The 19,091-nt window shown below is 48.7% G+C and overlaps 2 protein-coding genes across 3 annotated transcripts; both read right to left on the reverse strand.

Moving 5' to 3' along the window:
- Nucleotides 1-8: 8 nt before the first annotated feature.
- Nucleotides 9-9,641, reverse strand: LOC122847090 (protein asteroid homolog 1-like). The gene is made up of 5 exons (XM_044144448.1): nucleotides 8,168-9,641; nucleotides 7,279-7,492; nucleotides 2,031-2,187; nucleotides 1,480-1,947; nucleotides 9-90 (listed from the first exon to the last, which is right to left on the reverse strand). Exons 1-4 carry the CDS (start codon nucleotides 9,515-9,517, stop codon nucleotides 1,494-1,496), a joined length of 2,175 nt encoding a protein of 724 aa, XP_044000383.1. The 5' UTR covers nucleotides 9,518-9,641; the 3' UTR covers nucleotides 9-90; nucleotides 1,480-1,493.
- Nucleotides 9,642-10,013: 372 nt separating this feature from the next.
- Nucleotides 10,014-17,921, reverse strand: man2a1 (mannosidase, alpha, class 2A, member 1). Of its 2 annotated transcripts, none has more exons than XM_044095879.1 (25): nucleotides 17,813-17,921; nucleotides 17,640-17,709; nucleotides 16,974-17,116; nucleotides 16,685-16,903; nucleotides 16,462-16,606; nucleotides 16,303-16,390; nucleotides 16,109-16,192; nucleotides 15,899-16,026; nucleotides 15,662-15,835; nucleotides 15,400-15,586; nucleotides 15,093-15,270; nucleotides 14,786-14,976; nucleotides 14,504-14,701; nucleotides 13,131-13,245; nucleotides 12,918-12,985; nucleotides 12,681-12,849; nucleotides 12,375-12,611; nucleotides 12,173-12,295; nucleotides 11,975-12,089; nucleotides 11,762-11,895; nucleotides 11,475-11,616; nucleotides 11,281-11,411; nucleotides 11,001-11,195; nucleotides 10,637-10,747; nucleotides 10,014-10,565 (listed from the first exon to the last, which is right to left on the reverse strand). In XM_044095879.1, exons 3-25 carry the CDS (start codon nucleotides 17,112-17,114, stop codon nucleotides 10,410-10,412), a joined length of 3,429 nt encoding a protein of 1,142 aa, XP_043951814.1. In that variant the 5' UTR covers nucleotides 17,115-17,116; nucleotides 17,640-17,709; nucleotides 17,813-17,921; the 3' UTR covers nucleotides 10,014-10,409. The 2 variants fall into 2 exon arrangements, with proteins under 2 accessions (XP_043951814.1, XP_043951813.1); XM_044095878.1 differs by having other exon boundaries at nucleotides 10,126-10,565; nucleotides 17,640-17,737; nucleotides 17,813-17,866.
- Between the last annotated feature and the right edge of the window lie 1,170 nt (nucleotides 17,922-19,091).

Here is a 19,091-nt window from a genome sequence, read left to right on the forward strand (position 1 = left end):
CTGGTGGACTGCAGTCTGTTATCGGCCTGCGCTCCTGCTCGAATACATCTGGACCAATCAGCGGCTCGTTACTTGTGCAGGGCGGAGTCACTGCGGAGGGAGGGAACGTGATGCAGAGGGCTGCATGGTGGTGGCAGCACAGGATGTGGGCCTTTAAAGCTGGATGATAAATCAGGTTGGGGTGTGATTACTGTTACTGGGGTAAGGATCAGATTGATTTTATTCCTGCACAATGCACAAAAACTGGATCCTGTGTTTCCTTTGGTATTTAAACCAGTTTGATCTGAAACCCTGAAGAGGAAAGAACAGAAACTAGGCAGGTGTGAACACGTCTCACGTTCCTGAATCCAGATCAGAAACAAAACCAGGAAATCAAATCCCACCACATTCCCAGTTCATCCAGGAGCCGAACCAGCAGGGAACCACCTGGCTCCACTGAAGCAAAACGACGACACACCAAGAGCCGGGGTCAAAGGTCAACACACATCAAAAATAAACAGTCAAAACTTTATTAAAGTAAATGCTCTCTGTTACTGCCCAGCACAAAACAGTTACTGGAAACCAGTGACGTGTGGTGAGGTTCACAGCTGACTTAATCAGTTGTACAAATATAAACGCCTTGCATGTTATTAGGGTTAGACGACGGACGACAAAAAGACACATTAACTCAGAGAAACTTGGAAATGCATGTTATTAATGTAGTGCTTCCTTCTCGCTCTGTGTGTTGGCCAATCTACACACAGACTCGTTGCCATAGCAACTGACAACAACGGCACTTTATGTTTCAGGATTCAACACCAAAAAACAATCAAATATTTCCCACACAAAGAACCAAACATCCAGTCTGTATGGTTTTAGGCTCAATGTGTATTTTGTGATTATTAACGAGTGATTGTTGTGGTAGATTTTAGCTGCTGCTGCTATTAGCTAAGCTAACAGCAGTTGGTTTGTTGTTTCCCTACACATACAAACTGTGGCCCACCTGCCTCCCCTGACCTCACGTCACCGTGGAAACATCTGTAAATGTTACTGGACAAGATTTTAAAAAAAAACAAGAACAGATTAAATAAAACATTCAAAAAATATATTCATTAATGAACTCCAATTCATTATCAGATAATAAACAGATAATCAGGTAATAATCAGCCTCATGAAGGTGTTTAATAGAATTGAGATCTTCCTTCAGACTAATTTTACCTAAAATATCACAGTTCATTCAGGTTTTCCTATTTGATTGAACAAAAAGAGAAACTGTTGCTCTAAAACAGTTGTCATTCAAACAGCTAAGATAAAATATAATTTAAAAGCAGAGCAGAGACAGACTACTGCAGCCTTCAGAGCAGAATGTCCTAGTTAAAACCTGTATTCCTATCTCAACATTCAGCCTTAAAAACACACATTACAGTATCATAAAACCAGAGCAACAGCAACAGGTTTGCTCAGGGAGCAACATCAGCTTTCTGTCAACGATTTGCAAACCTTCATTCCCTCCATCAGTTCTTTTTCTTCTGTGTTTCCCTCCCATCATCGCCTGGGCCCGTCCTCCTGGTGGGAAAACTACTCTGGTGACTATGGAAAAATGCTCCTCTATATGGGGACTTTCTATATGGGGACCTTAATCCTTCTGGGGTCCCTCCTTGGGGTGAGGGAGTTGCTCTAATTAGGGACGATCCTGAAGTTGAGACCAGCCTCCTGTGCTTGATCTGTCTTCCAGCTGAGCCCCGCCCCTGGATTGGCCCCGCCCCTGGACTGGCGCCGCCCCTGGACTGGCCCCGCCCCATAGCCAGTTCCTGGTCAACTTCCTGTCCAGCAGACTGGATGACTGTCATGGCTCTGTCCAGCAGCTCTCTCTTGCCGTCCTGCAGCCGCTCCATACTCTCTCCAAAAGCGTTGGCGTCGGTTAGCAGCTGGTTCTGCAGCTGGTGGAGCCATGGACCACAGTACAGCCTGGAGGCATTGTCAGTGGTCAGGGGTCAGGGGTCAGGGGTCAGCAAGGATACTACCTGTGTGAAGATTAGCCGGGCATTTACCTGTAGCACTGCGGCTCCGGCAGAGGGAAGCGCAGCAGCTGGTTGAGGTGGAGGCTCTGCCTCAGGCAGGTCAACCAGCGGCTGAAAGCATGAGCAGCTCCGGCCTGCAGGGGGCGCCGAGCAGCAACTGCACCGGGGCTGGACCAGACCGCACCGCCTGCAGCACAGACACAACATCCAACCGTCATCCAACCGTCATCCAACCATCATCCAACCGTCATCCAACCATCATCCAACCATTATCCAACCGTCATCCAACCATTATCCAACCGTCATCCAACCATTAACCAACCGTCATCCAACCATTATCCAACCGTCATCCAACCATTAACCAACCGTCATCCAACCGTCCAACCATTAACCAACCGTCATCCAACCATTATCCAACCGTCATCCAACCATTATCCAACCGTCATCCAACCACCATCCAACCGTCATCAACCATCATCCAACCATTATCCAACCGTCATCCAACCATTATCCAACGGTCATCCAACCATTATCCAACCATCATCCAACCATCCAACCAACATCCAACCAACATCCAGCCAATCCATCCATCCAACCATTATCCAACCATCCAACCAACCATCCATCCAACCATCCAACCATCCATCCAACCAACCAACATCCAACCATCCAACCAACATCCAACCATCCAACATCCAAACCATATCCAACATCCATCCATCCAACCATTATCCAACGTCATCCAACCATCCAACCAAACCAACATCATCCAACCATTATCCAAACATCATCCAACCATTATCCAACCAACCATCCAACCAACATCCAACCATCCATCCAACCGTCATCCAACCAACATCCAACCATCCAACCATTATCCAACATCCAACCATTAACCAACATCATCCATCCATTATCCAACCCATCCATCCATCCATCCATCCAACCATCCATCCATCCATCCATCCATCCATCCAACCATCCAACCAACATCCATCAACATCCATCCAACCAACCAACGTCATCCAACCATCATCCAACCAACATCCAACCATCCAACCCAACATCCAACCAACCAAACATCATCCAACCATTATCCATCATCCAACCATTATCCAACCATCATCCAACCATCCAACATCCAACCATCCAACCAACATCCAACCGTCCAACCCAACATCCAACCAACCAACCATCATCCAACCAACATCCAACCATCCATCAAACAACCAACCAACCATTATCCAACCATCATCCAACCATCCATCCATCCAACCATCATCCATCCAACCATCCAACCCATCATCCAACCATTATCCAACGTCACCAACCACCATCCATCCAACCAACCATCCATCCAACCAACGTCATCCAACCATTATCCAACCATTATCCAACCGTAATCCAACCACCATCCAACAATTATCCATCCAATCATCCAACCATCCAACCATCATCCAACCATCCAATCCAACAGTCATCAACCATCCAATCAACCATTATCCAACCAACCGTCATCCAACCACCATCCAACCATTATCCAAACGTCATCCAACCGTCATCCAACCGTCATCCAACCATTATCCAACAGTCATCCAACCATAATCCAACCATTATCCAACCGTCATCCAACCACCATCCAACAATTATCCAACCGTCATCCAACAATTATCCAACCGTCATCCAACCATTATCCAACCGTCATCCAACCATTATCGAACCACCATCCAACCATTATCCAACCACCATCCAACCATTATCCAACCACCATCCAACCGTCATCCAACCACCATCCAACCACCATCCAACCATCATCCAACCATCATCCAACCATAATCCAACCGTCATCAACCATCATTCAACCATTATCCAACCGTCATCCAACCACCATCCAACCATTATCCAAACGTCATCCAACCATTATCCAACCATCATCCAACCATTATCCAACAGTCATCCAACCATAATCCAACCATTATCCAACCGTCATCCAACCACCATCCAACAATTATCCAACCGTCATCCAACAATTATCCAACCGTCATCCAACCATTATCCAACCGTCATCCAACCGTCATCCAACCATTATCCAACCACCATCCAACCATTATCCAACCACCATCCAACCGTCATCCAACCATCATCCAACCATTATCCAACCGTCATCCAACCATTATCCAACCACCATCCAACCATTATCCAACCACCATCCAACCGTCATCCAACCACCATCCAACCATTATCAACCGTCATCCAACCATTATCCAACCGTCATCCAACCATCATCCAACCATCATCAACCATCATCCAACCATTATCCAACCGTCATCAACCATCATTCAACCATTATCCAACCGTCATCCAACCATTATCCAACCATCATCCAACCATTATCCAACCACCATCCAACCATCATCCAACCATTATCCAACCGTCATCCAACCATTATCCAACCATTATCCAACCATTATCCAACCACCATCCAACCATCATCCAACCATCATCCAACCATCATCCAACCATTATCCAACCGTCATCCAACCATTATCCAACCATCATCCAACCATTATCCAACCGTCATCAACCATCATTCAACCATTATCCAACCATTATCCAACCATCATCCAACCGTCATCCAACCTTTATCCAACAGTCATCCAACCATAATCCAACCATTATCCAACCGTCATCCAACCACCATCCAACAATTATCCAACCGTCATCCAACCATTATCCAACCGTCATCCAACCATAATCCAACAGTCATCCAACCATAATCCAACCATTATCCAACCGTCATCCAACCACCATCCAACCATTATCCAAACGTCATCCAACCATTATCCTACCATCATCCAACCATTATCCAACAGTCATCCAACCATAATCCAACCATTATCCAACCGTCATCCAACCACCATCCAACAATTATCCAACCGTCATCCAACAATTATCCAACCGTCATCCAACCATTATCCAACCGTCATCCAACAGTCATCCAACCATTATCCAACCACCATCCAACCATTATCCAACCACCATCCAACCGTCATCCAACCATCATCCAACCATTATCCAACCGTCATCCAACCATCATCCAACCGTCATCCAACCGTCATCCAACCATTATCCAACAGTCATCCAACCATAATCCAACCATTATCCAACCGTCATCCAACCACCATCCAACAATTATCCAACCGTCATCCAACCATTATCCAACCGTCATCCAACCATCATCCAACCATCATCAACCGTCATCCAACCATTATCCAACCACCATCCAACCATCATCCAACCACCATCCAACCGTCATCCAACCATCATCCAACCATTATCCAACCGTCATCCAACCATTATCCAACCACCATCCAACCATTATCCAACCACCATCCAACCGTCATCCAACCACCATCCAACCACCATCCAACCATCATCCAACCATCATCAACCATCATCCAACCATTATCCAACCGTCATCAACCATCATTCAACCATTATCCAACCGTCATCCAACCACCATCCAACCATTATCCAAACGTCATCCAACCATTATCCTACCATCATCCAACCATTATCCAACAGTCATCCAACCATAATCCAACCATTATCCAACCGTCATCCAACCACCATCCAACAATTATCCAACCGTCATCCAACAATTATCCAACCGTCATCCAACCATTATCCAACCGTCATCCAACCGTCATCCAACCATTATCCAACCACCATCCAACCATTATCCAACCACCATCCAACCGTCATCCAACCATCATCCAACCATTATCCAACCACCATCCAACCATTATCCAACCACCATCCAACCGTCATCCAACCACCATCCAACCACCATCCAACCATTATCAACCGTCATCCAACCATTATCCAACCGTCATCCAACCATCATCCAACCATCATCAACCATCATCCAACCATTATCCAACCGTCATCAACCATCATTCAACCATTATCCAACCGTCATCCAACCATTATCCAACCGTCATCCAACCGTCTAACCATTAACCAACCGTCATCCAACCATTATCCAACCATTATCCAACCGTCATCCAACCATTATCCAACCATCATCCAACCATTATCCAACCGTCATCAACCATCATTCAACCATTATCCAACCGTCATCCAACCATTATCCAACCATCATCCAACCATTATCCAACCACCATCCAACCATCATCCAACCATCATCCAACCATCATCAACCACCATACAACCATTATCCAACCATTATCCAACCACCATCCAACCGTCATCCAACCATCATCCAACCATTATCCAACCGTCATCCAACCCCATTAACCATCATTCAACCATTATCCAACCATTATCAACCATCATCCATCGTCATCCAACCGCCATCCAACCAATTATCCAACCGTCATCCAACCATTATCCAACCATCATCCAACCATCATCCAACCATTATCCAACCATTATCCAACCACCATCCAACCATCATCCAACCATCATCCAACCATTATCCAACCGTCATCCAACCATTATCCAACCATCATCCAACCATTATCCAACCATCATCCAACCATCATCCAACCATCATCAACCACCATACAACCATTATCCAACCATTATCCAACCACCATCCAACCGTCATCCAACCATCATCCAACCATTATCCAACCGTCATCCAACCATCATCCAACCGTCATTAACCATCATTCAACCATTATCCAACCATCATCAACCATTATCCAACTGCCATCCAACAATTATCCAACCGTCATCCAACCATTATCCAACTGTCATCCAACCATTATCCAACCACCATCCAACCATTATCCAACCACCATCCAACCGTCATCCAACCATCATCCAACCATTATCCAACCATCATCCAACCATTATCCAACCATTATCCAACCGTCATCCAACCACCATCCAACCATTATCCAACCGCCATACAACAATTAGCCAACCGTCATCCAACCATTATCCAACCGTCATCCAACCATTATCCAACCACCCTCCAACCATTATCCAACCACCATCCAACCGTCATCCAACCACCATCCAACCATTATCCAACCGTCATCCAACCATCATCCAACCGTCATCAACCATCATCCAACCATTATCCAACCATCATCAACCATTATCCAACTGCCATCCAACAATTATCCAACCGTCATCCAACCATTATCCAACCGTCATCCAACCATTATCCAACCACCATCCAGCCACCATCCAACTATCATCCGACCGCCATCCAACCATCACACATCATCCGGTTGAGTCTCACCTCCATCAGTGTTTCCTTGCAGAAAGCCGAGGACCAGCGCCTGGAGGCAGGACATGTTGAACCCTTCTGAGGGGCTCTGCTGGGAATTCTGGTACCAGAACCAGAATCGGGTCACACAGAGTGTCAACTTCAGCTGGTCCGGGATGTGTTCAATGTCCAAGCCTGAACAACCCAGAGCTTCATACATGACGGTGCGGCGCAGAACCTCAGGAGCCTGGAGAGGAAATAGAGTCATGATTTCCTTGCACAGTTTTATTTTTCATCTTGATCCTTAGAAGAGAAGAAAACATGAACTGCTGTTCAGTCTGGAGCTAAAAGGTGCAGCAACAGAGAGGACCTCAGGGGGACTTCAGGGTGTCCTTCATTCTGCCCAATGTCTAATTCCCTGTACTACTGCAGAAAATAACATCCAGTCCCTCTCTTTACCTCTCCTTCCTCTAACATCAACTCTGTCACCATTCTGCCCAGTGAGGGACTCTGCTTGTCATAAAAGATGCCCAGTTAGCACTGAACACAACACCACAGACACTGGACTCAAGTGGAAGGGCTTACTTATAGGCTACACTTCTGGATCTCTGATAATGGTTGGTAGTCGGTACCACACTGAGATCATTAAGCTGCTCTTAGTCTGACCTCAGCAGGTTGCCATGATGGAGCAACAAGAGCCAAAGCCAAAGGCAATGCAACCCCTGGTATCAGCAGAGCAGTCCAACGTGCAGAGGGCAGCATTGCTTCTGGAGGTGAGCATCATCAGAGGAGAACGTTTATAGTTTACATAGATGCAAACAATAGAAATAAATGACCAGCAAGAACATGGTAGATTGATTTGATTTTTAGAGACATTAGTTTGTTTCATTCATTGTTCATTAACAGGATGAAACAGTCTTACCTCATTCAGTTGTTCCAGCTCCAGTTTCTGCAGCTCCTCTGGTGTCACACCTGCTAGGACAGGGGTGACCTGTTTGGGACGCATTTCTTCAGCGCCCTCCCGATCGTATTCCGTGCATGGGTCCGTTCCAAGCAACAGTCCATAGAAGAACTGTCGGATCCGGAGGGAAGCATTGTAGCTGCTGGGCTGGGAGAAATCCTCCACCAGTGGAGTCAAGGTCATCGACTTCTGGCTCACAACAGATGTGACAAAGGAGGTCAGTCTTCCTCTCTGAATTTCTTGGACGACCCACTGAGGGAGGTTGGGACGAGGTGGTTCCTTTAAGGCATATTGTTGAGCTGAATTCAGGAAAAGTTTGAAGTCCTCCTGCTTAGATCTTCCAACCAGCTGCAGAGCTCCTGTCACAGCCTTTTCAGGCGTCTTCCCCCTGAAATCTCCTAAAAACCTAAGGATGGCTCGCTGTCGGCCAGTAGAGGATCCTCCTGGCCGCTGAGTTTCAGGATATCTTCTGATTAACTTTTTGATGTCTTCTTTTTCCAACTGTGAGTAATCATTTCCTGATAAAGCAGCAAAGACAGGCATGTGCTTCTCGTCTACATTAAAACATCTACAAAACTGTGAGATTCTGTAACGCCGAGCAGGAATGGCTTCCTGTGCCACAGATTCCCACTGGAATCCATCAATTGAAAGGAACCCTTCCTGCACATCAAAGATGTAAAAATCTGAGTCGTTGGACAGAACGGGACATTTCCTCTCATTGGCCCTCAGAACAGCTGTCAGGTCTGCCTCTCCAAAACACTGCTGGATCTCCACCTGCAGCTCCTGAAGAACCTGGATGAAGACGTCTTTGACCAGAGGAGGCAAGATGTTGTCCCACTCACCGGCCCTGGACTCTGAAATTCTTTTTGCTTTCTGAAGTTTGTCTTTCAGACGATTTCCAACAGTTTTGTTCTTCACAGGTTCTGCCCCTCCATCCAGAACGACCAGCGGGGTGATGTTGCAGCTCTCCAGGCTGCTGAAGAACCGAAGGACCAGACCTCTGAATGCAGAATAATCTCCTCCATGTTGCTGGTCCAGCTTTGGCTCAGAGTTAAAATACAGAGAATAGTAGAGATTTGGACCGTCAATGATGATGGCTCTGTCCTTGAAGCCAACATCCTCCAAAGTATCTGACTCTGCAACCAGAGTCTTCATTCCCTTAACGCCCATGGTCTCTGAAGTTTGCAGAAAGGTAAACGTTGCTGAATGACCCTGCGGACTCCTCTCTCTACCAGGAAACAGGAAGAAGGCAGGCTGCCAGTTCAACAGGTTATTCTCTGACAGTAGGAGGCTGACTCCGTTTGGTAACATGATTCCTGAGAAACTGAAACTTAAGGAGCAAAAGATCCTCGGATCACACGTGACAATCAGCAGCAGCTCCTGCTGTTCTGACGTGGCCCAGTCATGATGTCCAGAACCACCTGGATGATGAGGCTTCGAGAGTGGCTGAAGTTATGCTGAGCCGTCTCTGTAGTCATGCTGCTACGGGCCACGCCCTGCTATGCTCCAATTTTGTTATTTGTTGTTTTTTCAACTTTTAACTTTATTTAAATTAGAAGGGAAATAATTATTGCAGGTGTAGATGAAAGGTGTTGTGACTCCTAATGTGATTTTTTATTTGATTGGCCAGAAAATGTTTTTATTGTCAGCAACAAGAAGTTTCTTATTAAAGTCCTGCTGTACTGAACTCGGTTAAATTGAACCGGACCGGCCAGGCTCAAGTCCGTCTCACTGAAAAGTTTGCTGAATGTTTGTGACTCGATGTGTCAAGATATGAAAATATAATAAAAATAAACAAAATCCTCCATTTTCCATTTAGAAAGATTCAGTTTTATGTTTATAAACACAACTTTCTTTAAACACAAAATGACTCCAGATGTTTTCATTTTAACAATAATTAAATTTTTATTGGACCAGATTTGCCCAGAACAGAACCAGAAAAGAACCAGAACCCTTCACATTTTCTTCATCAGTTTCAAAGAAAACAAAGAAATTTACAAAAATATATTTCTCAGAATTCCCTTGGTCACAAAAAACAACAACCACCCAGATTCACACTCATGGAGAACAGCGACACAGTGTCTCCATGGAAACACACACACTCTAAACACATGTTACTGCAGCAATGAGACAGTTGCAGTGTTTGACCTCAAATGGCTTTTATTGTGAAAGAGCCAGACTTCCTCTTGCTGCTACAGCTTCATCAGTCGATCTCCACACGGAATGCGTTGATCTCCATGGGGCGGAGCTCCTGCGCCTGGTGAGCGGAGTCAGGTTGGTCATGGTCCCGGAGCAGCGTTAGGCCGGAGCGGCGCAGCGAACGGAACCGCAGCGGAGCGAACAGATCGTCCAGGTCCAGCTGAAGGAGACACAGACGCATCTGTCAACCCGAAAAACTGACGGAAAACCTGAGTCCAGTGGAAGTCCAACCTCATCCAGGCCATTCCAGGAGCAGGCGGGGGGCGGTGTGGGGGCGGAGCTACAGTCAAAGCCCTTCCTGTGGAGGAGGAGAGCCACTTCCTGTGACGGGCTCCCAGCTTCCTGTTTGTCAACAGAGTGAGACACTAAAGTGAGACCTCTATCCGCCAGCCGGTTGGACCCACCGGTTCTGATTCTTTCTGACCCATCAGAAAGGATCTTAACCGGATCAGATCGCTGGGATTGGTCCGGATCGTTCCGCTCAAATCAGGTGAACTCTGGCTGCTCTCAGTCCCAGACTTACCTGTTAGCCAGGTGTGATCAAGTTACTGAGGAGAGACAGGAAGTGACTTCAGTAAGTGACGTCAGCTCTCACCTTCGGGTCCTCCAGCGTCCTCAGGTTCAACAAGTGAAGGTCACATGGCAGAGAGGAGCGCAGTGCCTGGAAAGGGCGGAGCTTAGGCAGCTGGCGGTCGCCCGGGCCGACCATGGTGATGGGAGGATGGGAGAGGGAGAGAGAAGCCAGGTGGGCGAGCAGAGACAGGTGTTCCACTGAGGCTCCGCCCACTTCCTGTTGGATAAAGCAGAGCAGAACCATCAGGGCCGTGTTGGCGGCTCTGGTTTTCCTGCACGGAACAGGAGCCCCGCCCCCTCACCTCAGCCCCGCCCCGGTCCTCCAGCAGCAGGCGGTAGAGGGTGGCAGTCGGCTTGTTGTCGGTGACCCCCTGACCCAGGCCGCGGTTATCGTCCTGCTGCAGCCGCCGGTCCAGCACCAGCTCCAGCTCACCTGGTAAACACAGAGCTCAGTTCTCAGCCAGAACTGTTCTGCCGGTTCTGGAGAAGCGCTCACCGGGTCGCAGCGATGCCGCTGCCTGGCTCTGCGCCGACAGCAGCGACAGACGACTCGACGCGTCCTGCAGGAATGCCGCCGACGTCATCGGGTAGAAGTTGGCCTGCAGGGGGAGCTTTTCCAGTGAGCGGCGTTGCTGCATCTGCACGGCAACCAGTCAGCAACTCAGCAACCAACCACCAATTCAATAACCAACCAGCAACTACTCAGCTATCAGTAAGGAAGCTCCTTATTGGTTGCCTGACTAAACCAAAATTAAAGCTGACCAATAAAGGTAAAGCAAGAACCTGGAAGCCATTGAGGTCGGTATAGAAACGGTTGCCACTAGCGACATCAGTGACGAGCCGCATGACCAGCTCCCTGTTGGTCTCCGACCTGATGTCCACCATGTTGGAGATCTCCAGGGATTTCCCAGCATGCCCTGCAACACACAGGAACCTCTTATTGTGAAAATCCTGAAACAAAACAGGAAGTTCCTTTCTGGCTGGAAAAACAGATACCGTCCAAGTGGTAGAGCCGCACGGTGTGTGTGAAGTGTGGGAAACAGGAAGTGATGTCAGAGAAGATGGGGCCCCTAGTGACCCGGATCAGCGGGGGTTCAGAGGACGAGTAGGTCTGTAGGGGGCGAGAGCGAGAGACCATGAGAGAGAGAGAGACACCATGAGAGAGAAAGAGATAGGAATGTTCTCCTGACTCACCTGAGGACCCTCCGCCCCTGGCAGGAACAGGTACGCTCCGCTGCGGTCCCCTGAGGTTCTGGTTCCGTACCACAGGAAGCGTACCTGGACCTGTCGGACCCGACCGTACTGCAGCTGCAGCTTCTGCTCCAGAACAAAACCACACATTTTGTTGTTTTTTTTTTTTCTCGTTTGATCGGGCTTTTACTTTGAAGGTCCAGACCTGCAGCAGGCCGGTTTCCGGGGCGCTCCATATTTGAAGGTGCTTGTTGCTAAGCAACAGAGGCAAGTCGGCTTCAGGTCCTTGGAGCCGGGACACCTGGAAGTGCTCAGAGTGGACGGTTGGTGGGTCGCCATGCCGATGAACAACATAGCGCGCCCGGGGGGCGGAGCCAGCTGGAGCTTTGATCACATGATACACGTTGAGCGACAGAGGAGGAAGTTCAGCAACAAAGGAGAGCTGGAGGAAAGGAGCAGAGGAGGTCAGAGAGCTGCTGCTGCTGGGATCAATAATCAATCAATCACTCACCTGGAAGGCTTCTGCAGACACTTTACTAGGCTCCGCCCACACAGCAGAAACCTGCACTGCCATTGGTCGACCGCTTGCTGCATCGACGACGCGAGCGTCTGGAGTATCCACCACTAGCGTGATGACAGAGGTACGGAGCTGCTCCGTCGGGTTCAAAACAATCAACGACCTGCAGCAATCACCAATAATCAATACCTATATATACCTGAATCCTCACGCAGCTGCACACCTCCTCACCTGGGCTCATCACCAAGCGTCAAAGTCGTCTTCTGAGGCAAAGTGTCCTGCGCCGAGATCACTTCATCCTGAAAAAACACATTGCAGGTGAGAACAGGTGAGTTCATGTGTGCAACCAGAGCAGCAATCATGTAACACTTAGACTTGAAAATAATGATTGAGTTTTCACTATTAAACTAGTCCTTATAGATTAACCAGGTGAGGTACAGTCACCATTTGCAAGAAGGGTTTTGATTGGTCTTCATGGTACTGGCTCTTGTCCAACAGGATTAGCCAGTGGGCGGAGCTCAGCAGCACCTGGCGCAGGTTCAGGATGGCATGAAACAACCTGCAAAACAAACCTGCTGTCATTCGACAGAATAAATACGGCAGACTAACGATACAGGTACCATGCTAAAACCAACAAGCTAGCCATATCACCACAGGATATTGCCATAAGAACAGGTCACAAACAGACCAACATCAGACTGAACATGCCAACAACAGGCTAACCATGCTACATCATCGTTACAGCAAGTTGGTAACAACAGAGTGACATGCTAACCTTAACCAAACAAGAGGCTAACAAGATAACACTAAGAGTGTGTCAACATGCTAATAGCTGGTTAACAAGGTCACGGCTTAGATGTTTAAAACAGACTACCAAGGTGATGATATGCTAACAACTTCCTAATATTAAGTTAAAACAGACATTATAGCAACAGAATAACCAGGCAATAATAGTAGCAACAGCCATTAAAAAAAGCTAAGATGTAGCAACAGGCTAAAAAGTGATAACATGCAAAACATGCTAATAACCTAACAAGGTAGCAGGCTAAAAATTGGCTATGAAAGTAGTACAAGGCCACTAGCATGTTAATATTGGTGAAATAATCTGCATGGAAACAACATGCCAACAACATTAACCAAGTGAACAAACTCAATAAAATGCTAATAATAAAGGGAGTTAATTCTGAAAGCTAACACTAACTGAAGGGATGTGATGGGATGTTAATACTAAACGCTAACTGCTGATGTTGAACAGGAAGTTACCTCTTAGCATTTTCCATGTTGACAGCATCTTCAACAGAGAGTTTGGAGGGAAAAATAAGACACAAACAAGCTAATGCCAAAACAAGCTACAAACAGCTGACAAGGTTTTCATCACTAGAATAAAAACATCAAAACTATTTATGATTTATGATGTTAAGACAGGATGGTTACACAAGCAAGAGCCACAGAGAGTCTTAGACTTTTTACTCTGCACTGAGAGCACGCCAACAAAGTAATACTTTATTCCCAATCAATTTGGATTGGACTGCATAAGTAGATATGAAGGTAGAAATAATATCTGTTGTAAACTGCGGCTGTGCATATAAATTACATCTGACAAGTCCTTTTATTTTAATCATTGGTTTAAGCAGCTGAATGAGTGAAATGCTCGCAAAAGTAAGCGTAGTTGGTAGCGTAGCTCAAGAACTTATCATTAAATGGAGCACTGGATTTGTTCAGATTGATCAGCATCTGGTTTTATTTATCCCTGCTGATAAAGTTTTACTGTGATTATGTAAACATTGAGCCTCCATGATGCAACAGGAAGTGGTCACCTGGTTCCGTAGTCGATCACCACCGGGTCCCGCGCCGTTCCCGTGACGGCGTCGTGGTGCTGGAATAGCCCCAAGCTCCGCCTCCCCTCTGTCAGCCACTGGTAATGTTCACGTGCCGGAAACCCTTCAACCAGACGACCGTTGCCACGGAAACGACGCATTTCAGCCAGCGTGAGAGTGTAAAAGATTTCAGTGGCTCTGAGAAACGAGAAGCAGGTGAGAACCAGTTAGTTTGACCAGCAGAGGGCGCCACGGCCCCCCAACCCAGCAGGACACGCCCACCTGAGCGTGGACTCCAGGGTTCGGTCCAGCCGCTTGTAGAACGGCCGCGAGGTGAAGTATCCGCTCCAGTAGTGGTCGTCCCGGTCGGCGTAGGTGAAGAAGTCTCCTCGTAGCGTTGGCAGCGTCGTTCCCGTCTCCGCCAGCCGCCGGTGCAGCGCCGCAAAGTAGTCCGACAGCGTCCCAAACCGGGCCTGGTACCAGACATCCAGACTCAACCATAAGCTCTTAACTCCGCTAGGCTCAACCCTTAGCTCCGCCCCCAGCAGACTCAACCCTTAGCTCCGCCCCCGGCCAGGAGAGCACTCACCTTGATGTGCAGCTCGGGATGCTGGTCGAAGTAGTCGAACAGTTTCTGGTAGTTGCTGAACTGTGCGTCCCACTCCCCGGACTCCACGAAGCGGAAGTCGTCTCCCAGAGGAACCAGGAGCACCGAGGAGCGGAAGAGGCGGGACTTCTGCCGGTACTGGTCCAATAGGAGCAGGGCTCTGGGAGGAAGAGGAAGTCTGGTGTTCAGCCTCCTTGGTGGAGACGTGGAGGTGACTAAAGAGGATGTTGGCCTTTCAAAATAAAAGCCTGGTTCCAGGTGTGTGGCTGTTGCCCCGCCCCCCGCTCACCTCTCCTTGATGTTCTGCTCTGTGATTGGCTGCGGTGGGATCCTCCAGGGACAGAAGACCCGCCCCCCTGGCAGGCGGTGGAAGTCGAACTGGCAGCAGACGGCCGGGTTCGGGCCGCAGGTGTGTGGGACGTCATAGCTGTAGAACGGCATCATGTGACATGTGATGTCACTGCGGGAGGAAGAGTCTGGAAGACAGGAAGTGGGAGGAGTCAGAACATTTACATCAGCACGCTCAGAGTCTCTCGCTCTTTCTCTCTCACCCCAGCTCTGTCGCCATAGAAACTCCAGAGTCCGTTGCTGGGCGAAGTGCTTCTTGACGGAGTAGTGCACCCTCTGGATCAGCATGTTGCTAAGCCCCGCCCCCTTCAGCAAGTACGTCATGGAGGGGGAGTGGCCAAAGGGATCGACAGCCCAGCCGCTGCTCGGCTTCACACCTACAGACAGACAGTGTCAGCGACGGGGGCGGAGCCTCAACCGCGCAGACAGGTGAGCCTTACCCAGGTGAGTCTGCAGCCACTGGTGGCCCTCCATCAGCTGATCCAGCATCGCAAAGTAGTGAGAGTTCGCTTCATCCGCCATAACCCAACCGCCCGTCACCAGCTCCAACTGCCCCGCCCCCACCAGGCTGGCCAATCACAGAGCAGACAGGAAACATGTGACCACGCCCACTTGGTCAGCTGACTGAGGATGAAGAGGATGAAGGTTACCGTCTGACTAGCGCCCTCTTCTGGTCATCGATGTGGTTCCACCACTGGGAGAAGTAGCTGATCTCAGCCCAGATCATCTTCCTCCTGGACCAACACAGCAGCAGAGAGCGTCAGTGGCGCTGTTGGCGCTCACCCAGCAGAGGTTACGGATCTGACTGGTGATGGGCCGACACCGGTCTGCACCAGTGGCCTACCTGCTGTCCTCTCCCAGTTTAACCAGCATGTTGTCCAGTATGTGTCTGGTCTGGTCCCGGTAGTAGCCGTCAAACGTCTTCAGCCAGCCTGAAACACAGAGCAGTCGGTCACTTCACACACCTCAGGCTCCACCCCGAGACTCGGCTCCGCCCACTCACCTGGGTCGTTGTGGGAGTGGGGAACCAGGAAGAGCTCCAGCGGCTGCTCCGCCCACTCGTCTCCACGGTAACTGATCTGGAAGCCCTGTTTCCAAGCGCCGCCATCGGGGTTGTCGAAGGGCAGGAGGTCGTAGACGTCCAGCAGCTGAGGAGCAAACAGACGGTTCTCATTGGATTAGCAACCGGCCAATCAGACAAACAGCTCTGAGCACGCTCAGATCACCTGCACTCCGTCGGCGCCGTCCTTCATCTCTTTGGCCTTCCGGCAGCCTGGAGGTGGAACTGCGCGGTTGTGGGCGGAGTTTGAGCTGACGTTGGCCCCGCCCCCTCCCTCAGGTGACTCTCTAACCAGCAGCGAGTCCCGCAGCCGAGCGACCAGCCGGTTGTTGTCCACCAGGAGGCGCTCCAATCTGTCAATTTTCAGCTGGAGGCGGGACAAATCCTGCACACAGACACCTGATTGGCTGACTGAGCCACGAGCCGCCCGGACCGTCACAGAACTAAGAACCTACTTCCTCCACCTGGCCGACAGGTGAGCCCCCGCCGCGGTCAGGCTCTGCCCCCTGCATCAGCTCCAGCATGCGGTACAGTGACATCACAGCCAGGCAGAAGACTCCGCCCACTAGGACCGGCAGCAACCGGCTCCTCTTCATCACTATGGCAACCAAGAGACGGCCAGGTTAGAATGGGCAGGTGCATGATGGGAAATGTAGGCAGGAACAGAACCCATAGCTCAGGACCTGTTCTGGTTCTGATTAGAACTTCCAGAGGCTGGAATATGTAAAACACTAGAACTGCAGGTTCAGGAACCAGAACCAGAACCATGTGGGACCAGAACCATGGAGAACTCTCTAGTCTGACGTTCCAGAGGTTCTGATCTGAAAAGCGGTGGTTTTTCATGCATGACGTCACGCGGCTCCATGGGCCATGAGCAGCTCTACTTCCAGTTTCTAGACCTGCAGCTTCTGCTCTGACGGATCTGGACTGCGGCTGGAAACATGAGGCATTCTGGAGCTGAAAGCCGGTTCTGGTTCTGGTGGGTCCAAGGTGTAGTAAGGCGGGTACCAGGAGTTTCCGCTCATAATAAAGTTAGTAATAAAGCTGTCGCGCATTCAACCCGCCTCTTCCTCCTTAACCGTGGATGAAATTTGGTTTCCAATCTTTGGCAACAACTTTACCTGCAGCTCCAAACTCTTCTTCCTCACTTCCGGTTTGATGCAGTCGGCAGCAGCCCACGCGCTCCTTCACCTGTGTGATGACGTCAGCATAGCGTTAGCTGATCATGAAGACAGAAAACGGAGAATAAATTAAAGTTTTTCCAAATTTAAACAAAAGTTTGAAAAGTTTTTACCCGCAAGACGTCACGAATCCAACCTCCTACTGCGGCTGCGCCCTGCGCTTTGTTTTGTTTCCGGTTTGACTGTGCTGACTCAGCGTAGCGCTGACGTCACTACCTGGGCAAAAACGTGATTTTTTTTTAATTAAACAAACGGTATACAGATTCGTTGAGGTTCAAAGAACATTGAAACATCGGTAGAGAAAATAAACCAAAACACGGAGCTAAAACTGAAGACAAACAGTTTTAGCTCCAATAAGGATGATTATTGGATTCTTCTGGACATTCAGAAAAGATACAACATGTTGAATCAAATTTAAATCTTTTGTGCAAAAATTCAGCCACTGGATAAAAATGGTGAGAGATTTTGAAGTGAGTTTCTTTAACCTTTGGTGAAATCGGCCATTTTACATACTTGGAGAACATCTTCTCAATTCTAGACAGATTGGTTGTTATCAAGATATTATTATTTTAATCATTAATAATTTAGATTTGAAGGTTGTCACAAGCAGAACATTGTTGCACAGTCACACTGTCATTCTGGGTAAAGATGAAGTAACATCTGAATCTCTGAAGGAGTTTTGGATGAGATGGATCAGAGCTAATAGATTTACATACTTTTACATATTCATTACAAGAACAGTTCAGATTCAGTTTGTTGGTAAAATCTATAATTTAACAAAACACCATTACTATCCATTAAATCAGTTACAGATAAAATACCCTCTCCTTGTGCTGCCACCTTATGGTGGTGGAGGGTTTGAGGCCCCAATGATCCCAGGAGCTCTGCTGTCTGAGGCTTCATGCCCCTGGTAGGGTCACCCAAGGCAGACAGGTCCAGGTGAGGGACCAGACAAAGTGCAGCCCAAAGACCCCGATGATGAATACAAACGTTGGACTGCGTGTTCCCTTGCCCGGACGCAGGTCACCGCCTGGAGGGGGGGCACGATGGCGAGCGTCTGGTGGCCGGGCTTTTACCCACGGAGCCTGGCCAGGCTCAACCCGAAGAGGAAACATGGGTCCCCCCTCCCATGGGCCCACCACCTGTGAGAGGGGCCAACGAGGTCGGGTGCAATATGTGATGGGTGGCGGCTGAGGGAGGGGGCCCTGGCGGTCTGATCCTCGGTTGCAGAAGGTCTTGGGACGTGGAATGTCACCTCTCTGGTGGGGAAGGAGCTGGAGCTAGTGTGTGAGGTTGAGAGTTTCCGGCTAGAAATAGTTGGTCTCACCTGGACGCATGGTTCTGGTTCTGGAACCAGTCTCCTTGAGAGGGGCTGGACATACTTCCACTCTG

The sequence above is a fragment of the Gambusia affinis genome, linkage group LG17 (genome assembly GCF_019740435.1).
Source record: "Gambusia affinis linkage group LG17, SWU_Gaff_1.0, whole genome shotgun sequence".
Taxonomy (NCBI): domain Eukaryota; kingdom Metazoa; phylum Chordata; class Actinopteri; order Cyprinodontiformes; family Poeciliidae; genus Gambusia; species Gambusia affinis.